The sequence below is a fragment of the Malaclemys terrapin genome, chromosome 7 (assembly GCF_027887155.1).
Source record: "Malaclemys terrapin pileata isolate rMalTer1 chromosome 7, rMalTer1.hap1, whole genome shotgun sequence".
Taxonomy (NCBI): domain Eukaryota; kingdom Metazoa; phylum Chordata; order Testudines; family Emydidae; genus Malaclemys; species Malaclemys terrapin.
Window position 1 is genome coordinate 92670635 of NC_071511.1, and position 21818 is coordinate 92692452.

Sequence of the window (21818 nt, forward strand, 5' to 3'; positions counted from 1 at the left end):
TTATCTTTCTGCTACACCATTTCATTTGCCTTTAGGCATTTGGTTATTGACACATTATTGATTGATTTTAATCAATGTGGCACTAATGAGACGAACTAGGCTACAAGTAGGGTGACCAGACAGCAAATGTGAAAAATCGGGACGGGGGTGGGGGGTAATAGGAGCCTATATAAGAAAAAGACCCAAAAATCGTGACTGTCCCTATAAAATCGGGACATCTGGTCACCCTAGCTAGAAGCCCTTAAGAGTGAATTCCTCTGTTAATCCACAGTATTTGAGCACTTATCTATGACAGCTAGTAAGAATATCAATTATGCAGGTATTTCTCCCTCTAGGAACTGGACTGAAATCACTGCATTTCACACTGGCCAAAGAACAATCATTGGAGGGTAATGGCTTTTGATCATTAATGATCTGAGCTGGATTCTAACTAAAAAATATTTAATTTTATTGGTTTTTGGGTGTGGGAAAAGGAGAAGTGGGGATGCTTTTCTTCATGCTATGTAGAATAACAATTTTCTTTTGTAAAGTAGTTGCCGTTCTGATATTTTATTACTGTCCAGACACAAGTTAGAACAATAATGTGAAAGTAAAATTCTCAACATGTTTTGCCAAATAAATCAATAACCCCCAACTTCCCTCTGATCTCAGCCAAAATCATTTCAGGGTGAGTAGTGTGTGGAGTAAATGTAAATGAACATTGTTCACATTTTAGCTTGTCTTTTAATAACTTGTATGGCCTCAAGATGACAGGGCCTCATCAAACTCCTATGCACCACTTACACCCTCAACTGGTGTACATGTGCAACACTCAATGCATATGTGCACTGAGCGCATGATTTCATGTGCATGCATGGGCCTTGTTCTATAATTAATTGCCAAAGGTGTTATGTTTTTTGCCATGTTTATTTCAATACCCGAAGACTTCCTTAGTAGTGTATTTGTAGATTCATAGGCCATGACTGATTGTAAATTAATGAAATATTTATAAAAATAATAGCCAGTTTGGGGAATTGGTAACTGCAAGAAACCAAGCTGGCACAATCTTCCATGTTCATGATGTTCTGAAGTGATCTTTCAGCTACCCGGGGTATAATTGAGATGTATTTATTTTTGTTTGCTTTACACTGAATGAATGTTAATGGTATGCAGGGGTTATGTGTGATGAATAATACATTGACATTTCTTTTCCTGAAGAAACACTGAATTTTTAAATCAATTTTTTTTAAGATTGGAACATTTTGTACGTTCTGCTGTGGAACTAGAACTTCTGGCTGCATTCCCACAGATGCTACCACCTGCTTATTAATGCTCTATGTGTTTCATTCTCATTCTTTGGTTAAATGTAAGGGACTGTTGTCCCCTTACTAAAACTCAGTGGGGGTATTTTAGTTGGCTAACTCCCAGTGCCAAAAGAAAGGGGAAGGATCAATGGGCAATCAAGACCCTGAGACTGACAGTCCCCAGGGGCAATGGAGAGAGGCCAATGTTCCAGGTTGGGCAGGGGTTGGGCAGGAGGCTGCGGGGGGAGGGTGGAAATGGGGTGATGCTGTCCTCCCTGTGAGCCAGAATTGCCTGGGTCAGGCAGAGTGGGGCCGAGCTAAGGAGAAAGCAGGGGCCCAAGCGAAGCTGGGGAGCAGAGCCGTGCCAGATCCAGAGGGGCCAGAAAAGCAGCCCAGGAAGCAGGTCAGTGCTGGGAGCAGAGTCACAGAAGCAACTCACAGAGCAGACCTGTCCTGTGCTGGGAGCAGAGCTGTAGCAGCCAGAGGGGCCAGAGAAGTAGCCCAGGGAGCTGGAGGTAGAACAGCAGCAGCAGCAGCGCTGAGGCAGCGTGGAGCTGGAGAGACACCCCAGTAGGGTGACCAGACAGCAAGTGTGAAAAATCAGAACAGGGGTTGGGGAGTAATAGGAGCCTATATAAGAAAAACACCCAAAAATTGGGACTGTCCCTATAAAATCGGGAGATCTGGCCAGACTTGGAGGGGATCATAACCCTGACGGGGCGGGGGCGACGGTGGGAAGAAGGATCCTACCACCTAACGCCTGAGGGCGTGTGGCCACCACCAGAGCAAGTGTCCAACCTGCAGCATCCCTGTAGCACAGCCAGGCCCTGAGAAGGAGGCCTGGGACTTGTGAGGAATTGACTATGAACTTCCCTTACATTTCAGAGACTGCTGGTTATGATGTCCCCATGCCACAGAGAGGGGTTATGTGTTTTCTTTAAACCTTTCCCATTTTTCCTATTTTTTTAATTGATTGCTGTTTAATAAATTGAATTTGCTTTGAACTGTATGTAATGATCAGTGGGTCAGGAAAGCATCCAGTGCAGAGAGAACACCCTGGAGTAGGGACACCCTAGCCCCTGCCCTAAGTGACCCCGCCAAGATGGGGGCCGAGCCCCCCCTGAAATCCTGGGCCCAGATTTGTTTGGGTTACAAGGACTCTGCCAGACAGGAGAGTGGAAGGGGAGCCCTTGAGGTCAGGAAGGCCTCTGGGTAAAGGAATTGGGAGCAAGGACTCAGATCCTTTCGCTAGCCCATTTCACCAGGGTAGTGTATAAGCCAGGAAAGTTCACCACAATAGTGGACCATTCCCTCACCTACATAAAGCATCATATCTGGGAAGTTCACTGTATGTACCTTCAGTGGTGAACCCTCTCCTAAAAAAGTACTTCTTTGTGCAGACTTTTGCGCTCCATGTCCGATACACTTTCACAAGAATCTTCTTCCGTAAATAGCTGCCCCTTAGCACTAGTATTTTGATGGCACAAACTGGACAAAACTTCGCTTCAAATCCGTGCCACTGCTTGCTCATCAGCAGAGCCTTCCTGCAGCAGCAGTGTCAAGACGTTGTAGCCTCTTTTGTTTACTATTTAGATAAAGCCAAAACTGGGGCAGGATTCCCACGGAAGAGCACCTAGTCCTAGCTAACATGCCTGGTGTGTTGCATGGCCCAGGATCTCTTCCAGCACTATGAAATTTAGTGTAGTTGTAGTCTTTCAACTATGTTGCAAGATTAAAAAAATAAGGGCTGGGGGGGGAGATAACAATACAAAAAAAGAGAACAGCCAGCTGTGCTGAGAGTCTGTCACAGTCATGACTATGGCAAGGCACATCCTTCATCTCGCCGGGCTCAGCTTTTTCCCTCTCGGGTGGTGGGGTGCCTGGAGTAAATCTGTCCCACACCACAGAGCTTTTATTCCTCACTCAGATTTTATTTTTTCAATGTTTTGCAGGGTGGGCCTCAGGATAGGCCCAAAAAGTACGCTTCAGCCAAACAACAGAAACAAATTCATAACCAAAAAGGGAGTACTTTTCCCTTTCCCTTCTCTGGGATGTTGCCTTGTTACGTTGGCTTCTGGTGCCAGTTCTGCTCTGAACAGGCCGTTAGCTGGGTTGCTTCCCCTATAGGGAGGAGAGCAGCCTTCCACCCAGGAGAATCCTTTTCCTCCCACTGCTACTAGCCTGCTGCAGCTTGTCTCTCATCCCTCCTCCCTCTCTCTCACCAGCCCTTAATTGGACTCAAGTGTCCCTAGCTGACCTGAGGTTACCTTTTTTCAGCTCATGGGGAAAAGGACCTTTACATTCTAGGGCCTTCTTCCACTCTCTCTTACAGCTGTCCGGTCTGACTTTGTCACATGACAAGTCTTGTCATGACACTTCAAGACCACCAACAGCAATTCCGGGCCCCAAAGCAGAACAGTCAATGGGCCCCAGCCCACGCAGACACGGTCTGCCTGACATTTCGGTGGTGCTGCACCTGCGCTGGCTGGTGCCCAGCGAGCTGCCGGCTGCGCTGCTGGGTGAGCTCTTCCAGCACGCCCAGGGCTTCCACATGCCTGCCCGGCTGCCTTCACCGCCACCAGTACCACCCTGCAACGTCTAGGAGCCCTGCTGCCCTGCCGCCCACTTGGGCGATTTAAAAGGGCCTGGGGCTCCCAGCTACAGTGGCGATCAGATAGAAAATTCTGGAATTGGAATGATTGAATGGAGCTGAGGTTTCTAGAAAGGTATTTGTTTCTCTTAGGTACTTATATATGCCCCCCCCCCCCTTACCATAGTATCTGAGCGCCTCGCAATTTTATTTATCCTCACAACTCCCTGATGAGGAAAGGAAGTATTATCCCACTCTGCAGATTCATAGATTCCAAGGCCAGAAGGGACCATTGTGATCATCTAGTCTGACCTTCAAAGAATTTCTCATGCATCTCTTTCAGAAAAACAACCTATCTTGTTTTAAAAATTGTCAGTGATGAAGACTCCACCACAACCCTGGTAAACTGGTGCAGTGGTTTATTAATCTCACTGTTAAAAAAAAAAAAAGCTTTATTTCTAGTTTGAATTTGTCTACCTTCAACTTCCAGTTATTAGATCGTGTTATACCTCTGCTAGATAGAAGAGCCTGTTATCAAATATTTGTTTCCCGCATAGGTTTCATAAACTGTGATCAAGTCATACCTTAACCTTCTCTTTGTTAAGCCAAATAGATTGAGCTCCTTGAGTCTATCACGATAAAGCAGGTTTTTTAATCCTTTAATCATTCTTGTAGCGCTTCTCTGAAACCTCTCCAGTTTATCAACGTCCTTCTTGAATTGTGGGCACCAGAACTGGACACAGTATTCGAGCAGCGATCTCACCATGCCAAATACAGAGGTAAAATAACCTCTCTACTCATACTAGAGATTCCCCTGTTTAGGCATTCAAAGGTAGCATTAGCTCTTTTGGCCACAGCATCACACTGGGAGCCTATGTTCAGCTGATTATCCAGCACCTCTCAAATCATTTTCAGAGTTGTTGAGTCCCAGGATAGACACCCCCATTGCATAAGTATGTTATACATTCTTAGCTTCTAGATGTATACAATAACATATAGCCATATTAAAATGCATATTGTTTGCTTGCACTCAGTTTACCAAGCAATTCAGATCACCTGTCCTCTTCATTGTTTACCTCTCCCCAATTTGTGTGTTGTCTGCAAACTTTATCAGTGATTATTTTATGTTTTCTTCCAGGTTGTTGATAAAAAATGTTAAATAGCATGGGGCCAAGAATCAATCCCTGCAAAACCCTTAAGCAGAGCTAGCATGAATATGTCTACACAAATTGGGAATCACACTTCCCAGCTCAAATGTATACATACCCTATGTGATGGAGCAGGAAACCATCTCCTGAGTCCCAGACTAGTGCTGTAATCATTGGATCATCCTTCCATATCCTGCCTTTTAGCAGGCAGTGAAATTCCTGCTAGAGAACATAGCTAATAGAAAGCATGAAAGGACCAAGAGGTTCTAGATGGGATGGCAAGAGGGGTGAAAAAAGCAGAATTTTGATAATGTTTCTGAAGGCCAAGGCTGTGTGTGAACCGCTGCTGAGTGATTAACAATCAGTCTGTTAGCCTATACAGAGAGTGTAATACAAGCATTTAAATCATTACTTGGTAAAGTGCTCCAAGAGCATTCCATTATGAAAGGTGTTACAAAAACCAAATACTCTTATCTACTCTGCTGTTATCAGAACTATACCAAAATATAGGAGTACTTGTGGCACCTTAGAGAATAACAAATTTATTAGAGCATAAGCTTTCGTGGACTACAGCCCACTTCTTCGGATGCATATATACCAAAATATGACTTTTTTATAAAAGTAGAGAATTTAAATTATTTTACTACATTCTGGACTGCCATATCCTGATAATTTTTACACACATTCAATATGTGACTGATCATAGCATTAAAAAGTGTCATCCCTGTGAATATACCCACTATTTTCAGGTAGAGAGTAAGCATATAAAAATCAAACAGAAGAGCTTTAGTAGTTACGGAAAAATATAGAATACAAATGCAAAATACGTGGTCACTTTTTAAAAAAATATACGATTTTGTAACTAAAATACCAAATTCTAACTCCTGGCTATAATTATCAACTCAAAAATGGCATGTAATGAATAGTGTAAAGATACTGTCTCAAATAAGGTAACATACTGTTAATAGAGAGATATGATGATTATATTACTATATGCTTCTCTGGACAAAAGCTCACTGTTGTAACAATTATTGTTTTGTCTGTGATGTTTACATGGCAAGTATTTGTCAACTTGTTAATACTCCCTAAATAAACTGGAATCCTCCTGGGATGCTTGAGTGATAGTGTAGTGTCTGGAAAGAGTACATACAGAAACCACATTGCCACTTTGCAAATGTCCCAACTGATGCATTGCTCAAGAAGGTTGATGAAGCTGAATGAGTGGAATAAACTCATTCTCAGAGAAGGAGAAACCTTTGATAGATTACAGCACAGCTTGATACAGTCAGAAATCCAGTGTGGCATATCCTGGGCTGTAATCAGCTGCCCTTTAATCCTTTCAGCAAAGGCTACAAAAAGGCTAGGACCTGAAAGTCTGCACATTCCAGGTGAATGGATAAGGCCCTCCAAATATCCAAGCTATGCTGCTTCTCTTCAGCTTTGTAAGAATGTAGTTTCAGAAAGAATACCAGAAGATGAATAGTCTGTCTGAAGTGGAATACAGACAGATAAAACCTTCGGCATGAATTTAGGGTGCAGTCTCAGGGAGTTCTTGATGGTGGAAATGAACATCTTGCATGCTCTCTGAATGGCTTGAAGCTCCAATATATTTATATAGAGCAAAACTTCCAGAGATTTACAGTGTCTGAGCCTAAGTTGATCCAGATGGGCTCCCCAACCTTTGGTAGATGCATCTGTTACCAGGGTCACAGTTGTTTCTGGTGACAGGAGGGGAATACCTCTGCATACTTTTGGCATATTCAGCCACCAATTCAGGGGCAGAGGGCTCAAGAGGGAATAGAGTAAGACTGGAAGAGGCTAATGGGTTAAGGCAAAAGCAGTGGGGGGATCAGGAGGGGAAAGAGGGCGGAACATTCAGTAGTAGGAGCAGAATGTTGGCTGGTCCAGGCCCCCCTCTTTGAGACTCAACTCCAGACCCCCTATCTTTCCCCTTAGCTGCCTTAGGTTCTCCCATTCCTTCCTTTCAAACAAGCCCCATGCTCCCTCCCTCCCTCTCAAGTTGTACCATATTCCTTCAAATACCCGGGTCCCCATTAGTTTCCCCAGTCATCTTCCTGCTTCTTGTGCTGGGTGCAAAAAGATAGATTTCTGCCTTCAACCACACCTGTCCCACTGCTCTGGACCTCCTGAGGGGGAAATCTGTGACTTTCTCAGTGGGGAGGAATGGCTTATGGAACTCCACAAAAACAAACATGTTGGCAAACAATAACTCTTCTGGGTACCGATATTTGGCTGAGGTATTGGACTAAAGACAGAGGATAACTTTTTTCCTTTAATCTTTTGTGTCTGCTATAATGGCATGGCTACATCTTTTTTCATGCACTGCTCAGGAAATCTAGGAGCATATCTTTCCCCAGCCACCACTGGGGGTGGGGAGTGGGAAGAGGAGTTATTAATAATGGAGAAGCTCATGTTTAGTGTGTGGTTGATTGCTGATATATCTTCATCTGAGAGACATAAGAGTCTCTTTTGCCAACCCAATACTTCCATAAAAAGCAGGATCTTCGTGAAATGAGTTGTTGCTTTGTTGGAAGATCCTGTCTAAAACTAAAGAAACTAAATTCAGAAATGACAACACTACATTCTGTATCAGTTCAGATTGTTGCATACATAATACATCTGACAAGCAAAGAAATGCAAATGTTAACCCATGTAACAATATATAGCTTCTATTCCTCCACTCAGAGAGAGACCTTCCCACTAACGCAACCATGCAGAATTTCACCCAGTTGGGATGCCAGCACTCTAGCAATCCCTTCCCAATAATCGGAGTTGTGTCTTCTCATAACTCTCAATGCCTACCTGGAAGTTGTTCTTTTGTGTGTGCTGTCCCGTCCAGCTGTCGCTTTCCACAAAAAACAACACCACCTTTCCTGAACAACTGAATCAGTTTCCATCTACAAACCTTGCCGTCTTTTTCTCGCTAGGTTTCAACTGACTTTCTGAAATATTTTGTGGTATAATTTGATTTTTATGAAGAGCCTACATCAAATTAGAATGCATTGTCATGTCTTAAAAAAATCTTCCCTTCAGAAGGATTCCAAAGTGTAACAGTCTCTGCCCTTAGAGATTTTTCACCCACTACTGCCATGCAGAGCGTCTGTAGTGGATGCGGAGGAATCATTCTGAACCAGAAAAGTACATCACAGCTCTATATAGTTGTATTCACCTTGTGATTTTAAAAAATAAAAGTTGGATAAGATCAGATCATGGATGAAGAACAGCCAGCTGAAGCTGAACCCGAGCAAAAAAAGGCAATGCAGCTAGACAGAAGAAAGTATTCTGAATTTGCAGCCAAAGTGCGGTGATTGAAGGTTCACATCCATACTTGGTCAATTCAGTCAGTAGTTTAGCAGTGGTCTTGGATTCCTCACTGACACAGCTCTCACATTGCAACAGAAGCAAGTAATGCTTTCTACTATCTCTGGTTAGCTAGGAGACTTTGTCCCATCCTGGTGAATGCAGATCTGGCCTCTGTCATTTATGCCTTGTCACCTCTCAGCTGGACTACAGAAATGCAGTATACCTGGGCATGAAACCTTCAACACTTAAGAAACTCCGCTAGTACAAAACACTGCATCACATCTCATCAGCAACACAGGCTACCGTGAGCACATCACACCTGTCCTCTGTTCTTGACACAGGTTTCCCACAGAATTTTGACACAGTTCAAGGTCTCTGTCTTTTTCTTTAAAGCACTCTATGGTTGGGGTCCAGGATACCTAAAAGCCTGTTTAAAGTTCCAGGATGAAGACTGTGGTCAACAACAATAAGAGTAAAGCTTGTCTATGTGGGATGGTATGAGAGAGTGCAATGAACTCCCCTAGGAACTAAGGGCTATCCCAAACCCCACAACTTTCCACTTCAAATGAAAGGTCCATTTATTTGAACTTGCCTTCTCTAGTATAAACACAAACATGTATGTAAAAAAGGTCCAGAAAAACAACCAAAGAATCAAACAAACTTACCAAAACAAGACACTGCACTTCACACGCTTCTCTCTCAAGGGAGAGGATGAGAGAGCAAACAGGTGACAGAAGCATAGTCATGTTGCACTACAGAAAGGTGCTCAAGATGCTACAGTAACTAACAACCTACATCTAGAATAGAATGTGTGACATCCAAGCAGGCGTGCAGGGGTGTGACAGAACTGCTGAAAGTGTGTCATTCCCACAACAATACGTGGCAGCCTGAATCTGACCAAACCCATGGGAGAGTATAAACAACCACCAGGGATACAAGAAAATAATAGGCTAAATTTGATTAACATGCAGAGCCAAGACAAGCAGCCTCCTAAAAGAAAATTCCTATATTCTGAATGCTGCCATACCTGGACTTCACAAAATACCATCAACTATGGGCCCATCACAAAGACCATCCCTTCATCCACACATTGGGGTACTAATCACAGGTGAGGCTGAGCTGCATTGGCAGAGGACCCAATGGGTCTTCGCACTCCTCTGATCTGAGGGATGGGTGGGGAACAGTTCAGTCCCCTCTGTAAGTTAGAGATCTCAATATTAACTGATCTCTTGTTGGAGACAAATGTAAAGTAACAGTACATTTGAGGACAGGACAAGACTACATCTACACTAGCCCTTTTGTCGGTATAACCTGAAAAAAACCACACCCCGAGCGACGTTACTTACACCGACAGAAGCACCAGTGTGGACAGTACTGTGTCGGTGGGAGAGCTTCCCCGGCCGACATAGCTACTGTCGCTCATTGCGGGTGGTTCCTTATATTGACGGGAGAGCTCTCTCCTGTCAGCATACAGCAGCTACACGGGAGATCATACAGAAACACAGCTGAGCCAGTACAGCTCTGCCGCTGCAAGGTCTCTAGTGTAGACATGGCCATAGTGAAAGACATATTAGATCAAATCTGTGGCTCATCTAGACCAGTAACCCATCTGACAGCAGCCAGTAACAGATGCTTCAGACAGAATGTACATTGATTCCAGCAATCAGGGAACAAAGACAAAGGCTATGTCTACACTACAGCTTATAGCGGCTTAACTTACGTTGCTGCAGGGTGTGTGTGAATAAGTCACATACACCTCCGACCCCACAGTGACATAAGTTACACCAGCATGAGCACCGGTGTAGACAGTGCTGTCGGTGGGAGAAACTTGCGGGGGCTGGAGTAGTTAAGAGCTCTGCATCGACTTAGCTATGCATTAGTGCAGCTATGCCACTGTCAACTCTCTAGTGAAGCTGTGCGCAAGGTGAATGGCACTAGATGCTCTTGGGAGAGCACTAGATCAACCATTGTTACATGCTAGATCAACAGAAACAAACTGCTCCACTATTTCTCCACACACACACACACACACACACACACACACACACACACACACACACACACACAGAGTTTGAATAAGAAAGTGTGCACGTTCCCAAAGCAGTGCCTGCGAAGGGTTTGATTTTTCTGGGAAGGCATTAGTTACCATGGTAATGAAAATGATTTAAAAACTTGATCAAAGTAGGAAAAACAGGTCCATGAGGTAGAGGAGAAGGGAAATGGCAACATTCTCAACCTCATGCCCCTTTTCAATATGGGACAGCTCAATTCAGCAAAATGGCTGCCACTTTCCGAAGAATACAAGAAAGGAAATAGATCAAGGTACTCTATTGCCTCATACAGTTGTACATCTGCAATAGTGCAAGCTAGCATCTGGCCCTAAGGCATACACTTATATACACAACTTGCACAGATATTTATATGACACATGGAAAGAAGAAAAACCCCTGTGATCAAAAATGATGTCCCCCCTAACAATCACTAATGTTTAAGTTTATACTATTTTTATTTAAGTTATAGTTAGCTGCTTTTCTGATTTGTTTTTATACATCTATGGGGCTCCTAGTGAGTAATCGGAATATTCATTTAATCCTTTTCCTATAGTCTAGTGCCTTTAAAAACTCATTCGATTGAAAGGACTTAATGGCTAAGAGGGATTTATATCTGATATGTATCTTTCATTTCTCTCTTTCAGGCCAATCTTTTATTGAAAAACACTGAGAAATTGGCCTCTGCCTTGCTATAACAATCCTAGCACATCCAAGTTGTTGGCCATTTCCATACTTACATCATTATTTTCCAGACTTTTTAGGTACAGTTTCAAGAAAGCAATTATACGTTCCTTTTGCTCCTGAGTAGGTCTCAAGCGTACTCGCTATCTGATTCCAGACCCTCTGACTTCAAATTCATTCTCCTTGAAGTGCCCTAACAGTGACTGGCCACAACTTACACTTTCAATGTCCAATTCCAGTTTGGGGCAATAAAAGCAGATTTTATTGGCATAGTAGAGAAAACATTGCAAAATAAAAGATAATTGGAAATAAATACATGAATAAAATTCAAAACAAAGTGCTGCTAACCAGTCACAATATATACTTTATAAATGTATGAAAATACTAGCTGGCCTCTAGACCATTCCCAGCACTCTGAAGACTCTCTCAATCAAATATTCAGCTGCTCACATTTCTCAACTTTTCCAACAAGCATAATTTTGATCATGTTTAGGCTCATTCTAACACGATAACAGTAAAAGTTTGTTATAAAGAGGAGGGCGATAAATTGTTTTTCTGAGCCACTTGAGGACAGGACAAGAAGTAACTGGTTAAATTGCAGCAAGGGGGAGTTAGATTAGATATTACAAAAACTTCCTTATTGTAAAGATAGTTAATATCTGGAATTAATTGCCTAGGGAGGTTCTGGAATCTCTGTCATTGGAGGTTTTTAAGAACAGGTTATACAAACACCTGTCAGGGATGGTCTGGATAATACTTAATCCTGCCATGAGTGCAGGGGAGTGGACTAGATGATCGATCAGGGTCCCTTGCAGTCCTACACTTCCATGATTCCCAGGCAGCTTCAAAATAATTAATACAGAACATAACAGTTTTCAGCTGCTCCTCTGGAGTTATCGCCTATATAATCAGCCACTTATTTTGCTTGTCTTTAAAGACTGCAGTTATATTCCAAAACAAAATTTTTAAAGATTTTTAATTAATTTAAAAAAAGATACTCACTGACTGGAACTTCCACTGAAGTCCAAACTCCTCAGTACTCACTCTGTCAATTGCCTTTCATCTCGAGAAGCACATTCATTAGCTATCTCTGTATTTATATCAAACTAGTACAGCACACAAGGACTTTGACCCTCCCACCAACTTACTCAGTCAGATGGCCTAGTGTATGACTCACTCACTTCTAACACTCAAACCTCAAAGGGACTGGTTTGGAATGTAGGTCTTGTTAAAACCCTGCTCCTATAGCAGTTACACTCCTAACCACTAGTTACTATCTTTTTACTTATCCATTGCTGAACATAGCCTTATAACTCCTCCCCATGTTGTTTACATTTTGAAAGAAAAAAATTGTCCTTACTGGAGCTCTCAGTCAATCCAAACTCCTGTGTCTGCACTGTCAACTGCCTCTCACTCTATCTGGGGCCTCTCAGATTGAGTAGGTTTCAGAGTGGTAGCCGTGTTAGTCTGTATCAGCAAAAACAACGAGGAGTCCTTGTGGCACCTTAGAGACTAACACATTTATTTGGGCATAAGCTTTTGTGGGCTAAAACCCACTTCATCAGATGCATGGAGTGGAAAATACAGTAGCAGGTATATATACACAGTACTTGAAAAGATGGGAGTGTAGTACGATGAGACCCTGAAACATAAAGCCTTGTATCAAAGCCCAGTAAGAGGCCTAAAGCCTGAGCTAAAGTAATGGTCAAGACTTTGCTAACAAAAAGCAAAGATATGCTGTGAGCCAGAGGCAGGCCCTGCTCACAGAAGCTGGCAAGGAAAGGGCTGATGTTGCATAAACATATACCTACACAGTATTGGTTACTAGAGATATAAACATTTGGTATGGGAACACTCTGATCCTTGTTATTTGCGTGGAATGTGCAAGTAACAATCTGACCCATCCTAAAGCCAGGATCAAAAGTGTAATATGATGGATAGAGTTGGTTTGTTCAAACCAACATGTACAAGGTGAGAGGCGGGGTATTACTGCGTAGAGGGGTTGTACCTTGCTACATAGAGGGGTTGCACCTCAATACGTCAGGAGTGATGTGTAATTTGTTTGTACCTGTATATAAGACTGCATCCCTGAGTGGACGTCTTTGTCTGGCCTAGGGGGCAGTGGAAAGTCCCGCCACTGACTGAGCCAGTCCATTGCCAGGGAGCACATATGTACGAGCTAGCAGCACCTTGGATATCTAATCTGGGGAGCTAGAGACTGTGTTTGTCTTCAACAATAAACCTGGCCAGGTGTCTTCGTACGTTATGAGAGTCTGTGGTCATTGGGGGTTCTCTTGGGGTCTGCTGTGTCAGCTATCTGCGCCGAGCCGGGGCAGCACACAGAGGGAATACGCACGCAGCCAACTGATATCAACAGTGAATAGAGCACAGCACCATGCTGGTAAGGGAGTTGCCTTACCAAGTGGGGGAGGGGGGGGTCAGTGCTAATGAGACAATTCAATTAAGGTGGAAGTCAGATATTCTCAATAGTAGAACTCCAAGGGCGGAAAAATCACTTTTGTAATGGTATGAGGGTGGCCCATTTCAAACAGTTGACATGAAGGTGTAATACTACTCAGATTGACTACTATTATTTTTGTATTTACAATTTACTATTACTATTTCCAGCTGGTTTTGCATCTAGAGCTTGACTATAGGTCATGCTCTTTGAAGACACCCAGTTAATTTCCATTAATAATATATTTGAATTAGTATGTAATATTTATTTCGGCAGATTGATCTATTATCCTATTTAAATATATTGCATCTTTCAGAGACAGCCACTGAAGGTCATTTTGCAATATCCAAACCATTATTAAACGTTCTCTCAAACCAGTGAGGACCATTCATTGATTTTCAACTTTTAATTAACTGAATGTGTATTTTTTAATTTCTAAATTAATTCTATCAACTGGAATTGAAGGATAGCTTTTTCTTTCTTTACGGCCCAAGTTAAGCTTATCTAGTAATCAAGTATTCTCTCTAAAACAAAAACAATGTTTTTCAATTTATTCAAAAAGAAGTGTTTCATAAACGCCCAGGCTATGAGCCCAGTCCTGCAAACACTGCTGGCAGCAAGCAATATGATTTGCTGTAAGAGCTTGGAGAACTGGTTCTTGTTTCTCTCGTAGTGCCTTACTCTGTAAGTAGTCCAATCAATGCCAATAACACCATTTGTGAAACAAAGATACTATGCAATGTAAGGGAGATAGAACTAAGCCCTAGAATTTAAATCACAGTTTAACTACTCAAAAGGATCTTGATTTGGTGTCTAGTATTTGCAGGACAGAGGTTCTAGGAGAGTTCAAAGATCTTTCAGATTGTGAACAGGTGTTGCACATTCTGTATGTATTTTAAAAATACTTTAACCCTTGTGGCAGAGCTCTGACCTTGTCCCCACGGGTCCCACGCTTCTAGGCGGTTTATGCTAGCCTCAGTGGCTCACTGCGACCCTCCCAGTAGCCCTTCTCTCTCTAGGGCCAGGGTTACAGTCTACTGAGCCCTTTTCATCATAAGCCAGCAAGGAGGTTGGTGTGAGAACGCCCACAGTCTCTCTTGTCTCTAGGGGTTATTTCAGAACAGTTTAGCCTCCTCTCCTGACAGGGGCCTGTCTTCCCTTCCCAGGAGGTGTTTTCGTAGTGGCAGGTTGGGGGGAACCCGGGCCCGCCCTCTACTCCGGGTTCCGGCCCAGGGATCCTAATGGTAGCAGCTGTTGGCAGCCAATCTTTCACTGCCAGAGTTGCTACATTTCCCTGGGCTTCTTCCCTACAGCTCTCCTGCTTCTCCCTTCTTCACCCTTACCTTAGGGCTCCCTTACCGATGGTTTGGGGGTGTCTTCATTAACCAGCCCTTCAGCCGCACTTCCGCTCCCTGGCTCTCCCCAGCCTAACTGGAGTGAACCCTTTTATAGTATCAAAAGGGCCTTAATTAGAGTCAGGTGTTCACATTACCTTAATGGACTCACCTGACGCTTTGCAGTTAATTGGAGTCAGGTGTTCTCATTAATCTAGAACAGCCCCTGCTCTGGTCACTCAGGGAACAGAAAACTGCTAATCCAGTGGCCAGTATATCTGCCTTCTACTACTTTGTTGTACCCAACTGGCCTGGGTCTGTCACACCCTATTTATGTATTTTGAAAGCATTTATATCACAGCCCAGAGCCAGATTTTCAAAAGTGCTCAGCTTCCAATGTTTTGTCTAAATGAAGTTAGTGGATTTGAAAACCCTCAAGCACCTAAGCAGCCCGCACTGTTCTAAATTTTTCTTTTTAGATACCATGCACATGGGATTTCTACTTGTCTACACAGGGCTCTGAGATAGGAGGGCGATGTCCCAGGGCATTTGGCCTCAAAGTGTTAAGGCTTATAGGCCAGGAGTGATTTAGAGGCACCTGGCTTTACACGCACTGTCAGTGTGCCAAAGTAAGAATGCAATGTATTGATTTATGCATTTGTGCACATCATGCCTGGGTGGAGGGGTCTGGCACAAAACACTGATCCTCTTGCCTCAAAACACTTTTCTGACTCTGACCTCAAAGTCCTTTCCTGGCAAGCAGGAAATATAGCATCCATCCTTTAGAGCCTCCCACTACTGACCCGGGAACATGCCTCAACAAAACTAGAGAAAATAATTTACATTATCCAATAGCTGCAGCCAGGGGTCCTCTAAAACATCGCAGGAATGATGTGATTTACTAAGAAAAAGAGAAACAAGAGAAATATTAATTGCACCTACACAATCCTGCCCGGAACAAGTCATCTAGAGACAGAGCAACTGCTCTTAGCAAGCAAACAACCCAGTTTCAAGAGAGATTGGGGGAACAATCTATATCTGAAGCCAACTGAAAAAACAGCCTAATTGGAATGATTGATGAGAGACCAGTAAAGGATCCAGTAGAACGGTCAATAGTAAATACAGTCTCCAAAAAAAGAGATGGAGCAGCATCAGACAAAGCTTCTGTGGGGAAGCAACTATGCTAACTGTGGTCATAAAGGGTCTGAAGAGGTCTAAAGGAGACTGAGGGCATGGCAGTTCCAATGCAGCATAGGAGACGGGCTCATGCCCAGCTGCCAGTGTCTAAAAGGGCTGAAAATTTTAAGAGCTAGAAGAGTTCCAACCTCCCTCACCCTCAGAATACGAGACCCCAGACTGAAACTGAGACTCCCGTGCATATGTTTTTTCTAAATGATCGTGAGCAGCTCTTTGTAACTTCTTTCGAAAATTAGGATGGCAGAACCAAAGAAAATATACCATATCTGAACAATTTCAGAGACACATAGACAAGTTCTCCTTGATTATGGGGACCATGTGATATATTACAGTGGTTATTCTCTAATTATTGTATCAAACTCCAAATGTTCAGACGCTGCACATTGGTTTATGGTCCCTGCAGGTTAAATTTTAACTTGCCCTATCTTTCAGAACTCATACACCATCTGGTCCTAGTGTCCTGTTGCTGGTTAATTTATCAATTTGTTACAGTATTTCCTCTTTTGAAGCATTAGTTTCTGATAGTTTCCCTCTTTATTACCTGTAACTAAATAGGTATCTTTCCAACATCCTGGGTGGTGGATATTGATGTAAAGAAATCACGTAGCTTCTCCTTTATTCTTAATTGCCCCCTTTACTCGTGGGTAGTCCAGTTTTGTCTCACACCTTGAATTTTATTTTCCATGTTCCCAAATCCTCTCCATCCCATTTTCACACGGTATCCACTGGACAAGAGTAATTCCAGTTACCCAACAGTTATTTGCTGCCAACTACAACAGAAAGTATTAATCAAGACAGGTTTCTTTAATGAAAACTCACTGTGCAAATCAAAACATCTTTAGCAAAATTCATGCAGTAAGATAGTATAATGCAGAATGGAGCAGATTCAACTTAATGTAATGCTCATATATTCATAGAAATGCCAATGATCTTTCATGTGTGATCATGAAAAATCTAGACAATCTCATCACTTACCCCTGAGATCTGGAATCTTTCCCAAACATTATCAACATCTAAGTTTTGTTAATTTTTAGATCAACATTTTAGCCCTGTAGATGCAAATGTTATGATCTGGGATATATTTTATTGAAACCCATTAGGTGTGAACACACCCTTCATTTAAAATAGCTGAAAGAGACTGGGGCCCCAGCTAAAACAAGGCATAATGGAGATTGTCCAGAAACTGGCACCATATGAGCACTTTTAAGAATTGATAACTCCCCATCTCATAACTGCTGTTTAAGGTGAGTTGCATATGACCATTACACTGTAGGTGTATGTGTATCTCATGCACGGATGCCAGAGAGTATCCCCTAGTGGTACCCGTAGGCGTGGCCCCATTTACTCTCTGGCTTCCTCATGCTACAAATGAAGGGCATAAAAAGGAGAGCCACACTGATCATCTTTCAGTTCCTTTACACTGGAATACCACTGATAGACTCCAAGGTTTTTGAGGAAGGAGGATGGGCCATGTAAAGCACATATGTAACACATCTCAAAGAACAAACTGTTATGAGAAGCAGAATAGCCATTTCTTCTTCTTCTGGTGCTTGCATATCCCATTACACTGTATATGAATACCAGAACAATCCGGGGCCAGGCAGAGGAGAACAAGGGTGTGAACCTCCCCAAAACAAGCAAGTGAATCAACTGGTTGTATACAATGTTGTTGGGTATAAATGTGTGTCAGATAAGGCTTTTATAAAAGCTAGTAAAGTTTTGAACTTGATTGTCATTCGAAGATGAATTATGCATGTATTTACACTTAGAAAACTGTAATTGTAAATAGGGTGTGCAACTACAGCATCACCTCACAGGAGTATGGGGAAGCAATTAGGCAGGGAGGGGCACCTCCCAGGCTAATTGCTTACATTAAACTAACTCCAAACATCTAACATTGTACAACCCAGGGAAAGAGAATGGTGGACCATTAAAGTAATGGAAAGACATAGAAACTGAAAAGAAGGCCATGCTTTCCCAAAACTGGGGTTATGTCTAAAATAGCATTTATGTCAGCAAAACTTTTGTCACACAGGATGTGCAACACACCCCTGAGCGAGATAAGTTTTGCCGGCATAAGCACCTGTGTGCAAAGCGCTATGTCAGACATAGCTACTGCCGCTCATTGAACAGGCTTTATTATGTCAACAAGAGAGCTGCTCTCCCATTGGCATAACATGGGGACACGAGTGCTCTTACAGCTACAGTTGGATCAGTACACTTGTGCCTCTGTAAGCTTGTAAGTATAGACATGGCCTAAGGAAGGAAGGAGTTTCCCCCACTCTGTGTAACCATGAATTACTAGTCTGAGAAAAAGAAAATAAAACACTGCAAACCCTGTTAATAGGGAAGGAGAGACTTGGGACTAGAAGGGCTATTGGGGTCACCCTGCAAGGAGTAAATAGGTGGGTGGAAGCCAGAGTGAGACCTTTATGCTTGTAGGCTGGTTACTAGTGTCAGGGTTTGAACCATGGCAGCATAGAGGCACCGAATGTCACAAGGTAGGAGGTGACAGAACCCCTTACTGGGTGTGGGTGATCCCCAATTATCATTATCAATAGATATGGGGCTAGGCGTCTCATCAGAAGATGGACTCTCTTTTTCTTACATTTGTCTCTTCTCTTGATGCAGCTGTAATTGCATACTGTCTAATAAATCTGGTGACTGAGTCCCTAGTCTCCACTGTACAGATGGCAATGATAAGAACATTTCCCACAAAAGGAAATGAGGACGGATAAGTGCACTCTTGTTGAATGCTTCTCAGGAAATTTGATATCTTTGGCAGCATAGGTGTGACAATGCAGCTTGCAATCCATTTAGAGTCGTCATGCTGCAATAGGATGATGTCTCATTTGCTCTGCATACGATACGAAGAGCTGGTAAGAAACCCAAAAGGGTATTCTTCTGTCCAGGTAAAAGGCTCATCCTTGTGAGTATGTGACTTTGGAAGAGACTGACAAATATATAGACTGCTTTAGGTGGAAATCAGATTGCACCTTGGAAAGGTGCACTTTTTTCCTCATAGATTATAGCATCTAGGGGATCTGTTATCAGCATGTGCAGCTCCCCACTACTCTAGCAGAGGTGATGGCCTCTAGCAGCCACTTTTGCTGAGAGGTGTAATAATGTAGCAGGAGGCTAAGGGTACAAATGAGGAACCCATAAGAGATGACAACAATAAATAAAGGAGGAGTTGGATTCCTGATAAGGGGAGGCCCCGCACACATTGTCCTGCCACATGCACCAATTCAGAGATGACAATACCCTGTCTGAGATGCATACTAACTCGTCCAGCTGGTGAACCTCAACATGGTAGATTGACTTGAGCCATGCCTGAATCCCCCGGATGTGCTGCCCGTCATGAGGGGTCCTGTGTGTACACGCAGTCATGTCACCTAGCAGCTTGAAGCAATTCTTCATTGTGGATCAGGGTTGATCCTTGTACAACACATGGAGGTCTGTCAGACCTATCAGACCTTTAAATATTACTACCATTCCATAACATTAAAGCACTGACTTGTAAAATGTGAACACTGGCTAAAAATGAATGCTGTTTCCATAAAGTCCAATTCTGAGTCCATTCAATAAAACACAGAAAAGTAAAGACAAGCCTCTGGAGTAGAAACCTACCATTAAATTTAAGACATATTGAAAAGATAAAAGAAAATACATTTTTTAAAAGTCTCTTTATTTTCCTTCACCATTATTGTTTTACAATACAAATATCATCTTGTGAATACACAAAAACCCTATAGAAGATAACTCTGCTTCACATAAAATACAGAATGGATATCTTCTTCATTCTTAAAAATCTATTTTGTTCTGCACATTGGCAAGGATATCATAGAATACTTCCCCAAACATACAGTATGTATGGTAGGAGTGAAACTTAGAGGTACATGCAGCTTCTGCACAAATATATTTTAAAGAAATAGATTATTTTTGTTGTTTTTCAACAACATTTTCATTAAAGGATGGAGAAACTATTCAATTTGAAGTCAGTGATCATCTGTAAAACTCCTGAAAAAGTGAATCCATGGCTGTTGTCTTGACAGTTAAAATCCAGCTACTGAGTAGATAATAAAATCAATTTAAAATCTTACATTTTACTATGATCTGCCCACAATGTGTGAACAAGATCTGAGCCTTTGATTTGTTTTTTCCCTTCTAATAGCAATTTCAACAGTAAGTAAATTTCCAGTTTAATTTAGTTATAAATGTAAAATTTATTAATGTATACAGTACATATACTTGTGTTTTCATGGAATATTTTATTTTAAATAAGAACATCTAAGACTGCCTACTGACCATACAATCAAGACAAGAAAGGCACTAGAAACATAGACAAATCTCTCTCTTCCAAGAAGCATTTTTTATTTTAACTCTCTTTTCTCTGACATGTAAAAATCTTTTTAAATTTAGTCTTCATACATATTTTGAAAAATAAAGTTAGGAAATACTTAGAAAATCACTTTACAACAGAATATTATTTTTTGCACTTTTTGACACTGTCACTGCAGATTTTACAAAATCAAAAGTTACTAAACTTTTCTGTGTCTTATCATTTTATTTGTAACATTGGTGTAACAGGTAGAAAGAGTTTTAATTTTTCCCCAGTCAGGTATTTAGAAACCTTCATATAGACATTTGCTAGAAAATGGCTTACAGCCCAATCTTTGGGGCAAGAGATATGAAAAGTATGTTTTCCCAAGAAAATAATACGTTTTATTCCCAGATGTGACTGGAAAGACCAGAACATATGATATAAAAGTTTTCATTTATGCTGTCGCATCATATACAAAGGAACATGGTGATGGGTAATGTAAATCCCAAATCTATTAACAAGAAATGTATACAGTGCATGATAAGTTAAATTCTCTTTATTGTTGTCCAACGCAGATCCTTTGGAGAGAAAAAAAAAGATCACAGTGCTTTCCAGGTAACTGAATTGGTTAAGTCAAGGAAATGGTTAAAAGATAAAGGATTAGGGAGCAGTTCACTTTTTTATGGCATCTTCTCTCATGGAGTTCTGAGCACTTTGGACAGTTCCTTTCCCCCGCACTTTTAACAGCTGTTATGTGTCATTCACCAGTCTGCTGTATTTAGCTTGTCTACCGAGATGCAGCACCGGCCAGGGGAAGGGCCAATGGTAAGAGCGAGGTACAATTCCTTGAACATTCTTTTCAAAGTACTGGAAGGGCCTGTACCACCACACCCGTGCAAGGAGGTTAGTTTGGGAAGCTTCTTTTAGCACCTGCACAAAGATAATTAAGAAAAAATAATTACAAACAAGCACAGCAATTTCTCTCATTACTTTAATGCACACTGTTTGCCACCATCGTCTGCAATTCTCCACAAATTTATTGTTTCAATTTACATAGTACCTGCCTCCTATCTCTACGCACATTTACATTAACAATATGAACACATACCAAAACCAACCTACATTGACAAATGTATCCTTCAGCTGGATAAAAATAATTATTTTTCACGTGCATCCTATCCACTGCCCCCGAAAACTCTCCTTCCTTCCTCCCATGAAAGTCTGAACAAACAGAACATGTCCTAACAGTCAAACTGCAGCTCCATTGACCAAGTGAGTAAGCAAGTTATGGATCTGGGAGCCCTATGAGAACTCTCTGTCCTCTAGGGGTTGTTAGTTCCACAGGAACAGCAAGTCTCAACTGTCAAGGAGTTGTCCTAGGTGAGAGAATTTTTATAGATAGCCGGAGGATCCAAACTATAAAGAACT

General features: G+C 42.0%; 2 protein-coding genes across 12 annotated transcripts in view; both read right to left on the bottom strand.

Annotated features, from left to right (window-relative positions):
* Positions 1 to 12163, bottom strand: part of LOC128840200 (putative neutral ceramidase C) — a 56947-nt gene extending 44784 nt beyond the window's left edge. For both annotated transcript variants that reach the window (XM_054033932.1, XM_054033929.1), the window contains exon 1: positions 12080 to 12163. The gene's annotated coding sequence lies outside the window, so the exon portion shown is untranslated. The remainder of the gene's footprint in view (positions 1 to 12079) is intronic.
* Positions 12164 to 19734: 7571 nt separating this feature from the next.
* SGMS1 (sphingomyelin synthase 1) overlaps positions 19735 to 21818 on the bottom strand; it is a 219627-nt gene continuing 217543 nt past the window's right edge. For all 10 annotated transcript variants that reach the window (XM_054033940.1, XM_054033933.1, XM_054033938.1 and 7 more), the window contains one exon: positions 19735 to 21320. In XM_054033940.1, coding sequence (XP_053889915.1) covers positions 21141 to 21320 — 180 coding nt within the window. In that variant the 3' untranslated portion in view covers positions 19735 to 21140. The remainder of the gene's footprint in view (positions 21321 to 21818) is intronic.